At 37.3% G+C, this 6,000-nt stretch overlaps 1 protein-coding gene across 1 annotated transcript in view; it reads right to left on the bottom strand.

Moving 5' to 3' along the window:
- Positions 1–1,182: 1,182 nt before the first annotated feature.
- LOC142340024 (uncharacterized) overlaps positions 1,183–6,000 on the bottom strand; it is a 63,375-nt gene continuing 58,557 nt past the window's right edge. The window contains exon 2 of the mRNA XM_075390422.1: positions 1,183–1,714. Coding sequence (XP_075246537.1) covers positions 1,341–1,714 — 374 coding nt within the window. The 3' untranslated portion in view covers positions 1,183–1,340. The remainder of the gene's footprint in view (positions 1,715–6,000) is intronic.

The following is a 6,000-nucleotide window of genomic DNA, read 5'->3' as shown; positions in this document are numbered from 1 at the left end:
ATAACACTTTAACGTTTTCCGTTTTCGATAAACAAACAATACACAGACGCACACAATTCATAAATACACAGCAACAAAGGGCAAAAACAATTTTCAATCAAATCTGAAAAAACACAACATATGATGACCACTAAGTCTACTATTCAGACACTGGAAAAAGATAAACTGAAACAGTCTGATAAACACTGGGATTGACACCCCACGGGCGAAGACCGAAGCTTGTACTACTACTACTTCTACTACTACACCACAACTAATTCTGACTCGCACATCAAACTCCGCCTCCACCTCCAACTCCAACCTCCGCCTCCGCCTCCGCGACCTCCGCCTCCGCAACCTCCGCCTCCGACATCCACCGAACTCCGTCACCGACCTCCACCGACCTCCGCCACCGACCTCTACCAATGACCTCCATCGACCTCCGTCACCGACTTCCGCCTCCGACCTCCGCCTCCGATTCCACCGCAAAGATGTGACTGCAACAATATATGGTATAGTTGGAGCTACAATAGCTTTTGAGGGTATCGCCATATTAAGGCATGATGTCAGCTATTCGAAATTTTCAAAACTTGCTATGCTCTTTGTATGTGCAGTCTGATGGTGTGAAACGTTCTGTGCAGGGTTCACCAATAATGCAAATGAGGCTGTGAAGAAGAGGGACAGACTGGGATGTTTTTTAATCGACTCTGGGCAGACTGGCAAAAGTATTTACACTTCTATTTGTCTGGTTCGGTAATGGTTACTATTGAAAGTCGATGGTACAGCGCTGAAACTCAGCAAGGTCCGGGTATCTCTTCTCTCACCACATATGGGAAGAACAATTCTGAATTGTCCTTTCGTTAACTAAATATTTAATAAACTGTTCGTAAACTACTACTCTTTGGTTCGAGGACAAATATTCAATTTTATTCTCTGAGGGTCCTACAGTTTTAGTCCCATTTTAATATAGGGTAACCACGCTCATGTGACTTCGATAGACAGTTTGAATTTTCCACAGCTATTTAGTTAAACTAGAGGTCGTCTGAGTTGTTGTTTTACTATTAACATTTATAACCGAAATGTTCAATTTCAGCTGTTCTGAAAAAGTAGTTGAGACCCTACCCAATAGAAATTAAGTCATTTGGTCCCATCAGCACTTGCTAATTCCTTGAACAAATTGGTATGCTTGAAGCAAAAAAGAACTAAAGTTTCAACTTTTTAACTAAAAGAAATTTAACTAAGCTTGAAAAGTGCCAAACAATTCAATTATTTGCAAATTATTTTAAAATAAATGTCACTCTAGGAGATTTATGTGCGGTTGTGTTTCATGTTTTAGAGTGCGCTATGAAGTTTTGCAGATTTCAGCTGTTGGATTGATGTGAAAACTTTGAATTTTCACCACTTCCAGTTATTTCATCATCTTCATCCTTTTCGTCAACTTGATCAAGGTCAAACTTGTTCTCAGAAGCCACTGCCATTTCAGCGTCAATCAATTTGAGTGGAGACTTGTACATATATGCCGAGTTGAAATTGTCTTCTCTATTGTCGAATTTCCTTGTATAAATTTCGATGATAAGTATGACTACTAAAACTATGGCGACTGTGACGCCGATTGATAAGAGTGCAGCCGCTACGTGTTGGGAACGGACTGCCTTGCACACACTGTGTGGAGCACCCGGTTTGCCATAGCACATTGGACCCAGAATGAGACCAAACAGACCGATGAGAATTATTCCTGAAACATCAAAAATGTTGTCCAGGTGCACGGATGTTACAGATGAATTATGAAAGAGAAGATAGAGATGACAACTTTTGAAAATTTTGACCATTATAGTAACAAATTAAGAGAAAAATCAGGACATTTGATGACCGAGAAAAAAACTGATTATGGCCAATTTAGTCAGGATTTATCTTACCATTGTGGTTTTCATTTCAAAAAAATGAACTATACTGAGATCTGATCATAGCTCATTTTGGAAAGTATGAGACAAATCAAAATAAATTTGAATTCATAGAAAACAGCTTAAAAAGTTTCTTTCTCTTCCTTTTTTTGCTCTTCCTTTTTTTGGTGAATATTTCATATGCAATTTGTGTTTAGTTTAAAAAATTTCAATATTCCCATCAAAATATGTTTTAATCAATTCCACATAGGGAATCAAGGTGAGTTTTCAGGCCAATAGATTTCTTCAGACGACTAAAATTGCAACCAAAAATATTTAGTTGAATATTATGCTCCAGACAAAGTGAAACTTACATTCTGCTCAATCACACATCATTGAACAACACGTCATAAAAATGGTAAAGGTTTAATTACTTTCAGTTGTATAGCTAGAGATAATTGACATTTTTAACATTAAAATTGTATCAATTATATTCGTTAACTCAAACTAACTTTTGTACATTACTTGACCAATGTCCAAAAACATTGGCGGGCTTCTTCACGACCCAAGTTTTAAAATTAGAGTTGTGAGCGTGTATAAAACGAGTGACATTGCGCTAATTTAGTTCAAATTTGCCTCAAATTACCCCTTTCCCGCGGATAAAGTACAAAATTACCGAAATGAAAGAAACCTAATCGGTGAATTGCTTCAGCAATGTCCCTCGCGATACAAATTGTTGATTAAGAAGACAAGCAGTGGTTACGATATTACCCGTAGCATTATTCACAAAAACAATTAAGTTTGAGCTTTTGTAATTACCAATAAATTTCGTGCAATAAGAGTTGTGTAATTAGTTGAGTAATTATTTGTGTAATTAGTTGAATATTATAGGCTAACTGTATGCTAATATTTTTTGTTTCCACAAAACGCAAATTTCATTGAAAGCTGTCCTTTCGGACATTGACCAACTAATGGGGCATGAAATTAGTAAAATCACCTATGTCTAGAGTTTTATTTTTCCGCAGGGACGGAAATGATTTATTTCGCAGTTCTCACGCAAAAATAGGTTGAATTTTTGCCATTGCAAAGTATCTCAGCGTCTTCTTATAAAACGTAAAAATTCTTCGAAAACTTTGCAGTATGGAGTTACCTAAATTAAAATGCTTGCGAAATAAAGCAATCTAAGCGTACTATAAGCTAAACTCTTCAGGTGACAGTTTATAGTATGCTAGGCGATGTAAAATATTTCTGCATCACGTCGTTAAATTCATTAAAAAACACTCAATAAAAAATTAGTTGCGGGAAAAAACAATTTTTTGCAAAAAATAGACAAGATGTCATAATTTTCATGTTTTTACTCTGAGGACTTCCAGGAATTGATTGATTGTTGATGCAAAAAATAATGCAGAGGAAGAGAGAAGATCACAAATCGAAAATAGAATTAAGCTCTCGTTTCGGAAGAGCGGGTATGCCAAGCTGCCTAGCTGCTGTCTTGAGTTCAAAGCTGCTTCAGTTTCAACTTTTTTACGTAAAATATTCAGAGAAAATAGCTAGGAACCTAGAATGACCAGGAGAGTGCATTTTGGGGTTTTTTGTACTCGCCCAAAAATCTGGATTGGGCCATCGGATGGATTGAATTTCCAATTGTATTTGTATCTGCCAAAGCTTTGTAGATTTTGTCGTTGTTGAAGTGTTTAGCACAATTTTCGGTTCTTCTGAAACAATTTTGTATTTTGCTCGGATTTGAAAAGATAGATTAATTTGTTTTCATTTCAGATCAACTATTCCGATGAACGTTTATCTCTTCAAGCATCTGCGTCTCCAGTGCAGGACAGTTATAGCTACCCAGAACAAGTTTCAATTCTTGATCATTACTTCGCCAGTGAAATAAATACACGTCTTGGGTTGGCTAATCAGTACTGCTCACGTCGTATTTCAAGTCTTAAGATTTGCCAAGTCTTGGCCATGACTTGCCCAGGACTTAGCAAGTCTTAACGAAGAATTGACAATTCTCAAAACAATTTTAGTGAAAATTTCGAATTGACCAAAAATGTTTCATAACCTGCCTTGATACGCACAGAATCGCACTATAATCACATTGCCAAATCCTGGTAACAATTCCACTTTGAATGCTCACTCAATTGTGGTACGCCCAGTTCAGCGGTTTAGGATGGTTTAAAGCTCGTTTGGCTGGTATCAACCCCAAAAAATTAATCCCAAAGAAGCGAAAATACGGTCTTTTAAGGGCTCAAGTGGAGCTTTTCGCTACCCAAACCTCCATATCGCAGCCCACTAATATCAATCTAATGGACCCTGATTTGCAAACAACATTGCCCAGGACCAGAAGAATGCGATGCCGGAATATGTACGTGCCAGGTTTAAAAAAGACATGATCACAGCTCTGATACAGTACTGACCCAAGACTTGCAATAAGACATTTTCAGTGCTGAATAAGACTTGAGGTTCTGTCCGTGTTTTCGAAAAATGATTTTGTGAAAACCACTAACATTGTAACAATTCATCTCAACTACCGCAAAACGTGATGGATTTTTGTTAGGTCACCGCGGATCTTGCAAAGGTGATCTTGTGAGAACCTTTAAAATTACTGCAACGACTTTTTTCGCACACGTTTTAACTTTCCACAGCTAAACGTTGGTGAAAAAATTGTGAAGAAAGTGAGACGATTTTCATTTCTGATTCTCAAATTTTTAAGGATGGAAACAGTGGATAAAATTTTGTGTTCCAAGTTTCTCCCAACGCGTATGGACTCCAAGCAATATTTTGAGAGGGTTAAGTGTTAGCAGGTTGCGGACCTATAAACACAAGGTTCCAAAAATCTATATGAACTTCGTAACAACGATTTTTTTAAAAATTATTCAGTACATTAAATTAATAGAGTTATATAGAGAAACAAATGAATACTTGAGGCCGAGAGGGAATCAAATTACAAATAGAGTATCAATGTTTTAAAGCTCTCATGTGGTTCCATGTCTTTGAAAACAATGTCGCCATCACTGTTTTTGAACTCCTTATACTTCACTTCACTGATACATCTGAATCCAAGTGACACCAGCAAGTTCTGACTGAATAGTGATGACGCCTCTGTAACCAGGGCAATAATTCTGTCAGTTCTCGCTCTTTCGATCACGTGATTCATCATTTTCCGGCTGATTCCTCGCTTCTGGTATTCATTTTTCACACCAATTTTGCGGAGGTATACAAATGACTACATGATGGATCTATTTCTGCTTTGTACTAATTTTTTCAGGACAAAAAAGTAAACTAATCAATATCGGTGGCTTTGATAGACGGTTAGATCTGCCAGTTCACTGTTTGATTTTATTTGTATTAATTATAAATTATAGCCACAATTGGCAGTAAATCAACAAGACGTCTCGGTTGAAAGCCTCGCAAGATTCTACGGATGTCAAACTTTTTTAAATGAAGAATTTTTTAATAGCAAGATCTTTCCAAACATTGCAATTTTTGCAATTTCACGACTCCTAAATTCCCGAGAGAAGGTAACTAGGATACCAAACTTCGGAAACAAAACTTTTTAGTAACTTAAGTTTTGCTTGCTATAAAGTCAACTAAAAAAAACCAGTAAAACAGTCTTGACAAAACAGTAACAGAGCCTATAAATCAGAGCCTATTTTGGTTCAGAGGAAAATTGTTAATGCCCTATAACCATGGTGATTCCTTACGCTGTCCGTATTGTAGTCACTCAAAAACATGAACTAGAATAGACTAAAATTAAGCGCAGTTAAAGCATCTGAGCATTAACAGACCGATGTCCACGGCCATACGCCTCTCACGAGCTGTGGGATTTAATCTGGAAAAAAACAGACCGGCTATCGTTTCGAAGCCGGAACGCCTAGCGTAAATTGGGAATATAAAATCACGGGGGTGAGATTTTACGTTTAATTACAATTTTGTTTTCAATTTGAAACAATAGCAGGAAGAGATCCCTGGGGAAAGAATTCCGTACGAGACTCGTAAAGTTTGTTCAATATATCTGTAATTTGGGGTACTGGTGCAGAGATGTGTTCATAATCATCTAAGCTAACAGTGTCCGCAAGTACAAATCCAATTATTCTCGACTCATGTTTGGCCGCAATCGAGTACCTGCTCCTCACATCAT

The sequence above is a fragment of the Convolutriloba macropyga genome, chromosome 5, assembly GCF_964194025.1.
Source record: "Convolutriloba macropyga chromosome 5, txConMacr16.3, whole genome shotgun sequence".
NCBI classification, from domain to species: domain Eukaryota; kingdom Metazoa; phylum Xenacoelomorpha; order Acoela; family Convolutidae; genus Convolutriloba; species Convolutriloba macropyga.
This window is presented reverse-complemented; position numbering and strand designations above follow the sequence as displayed.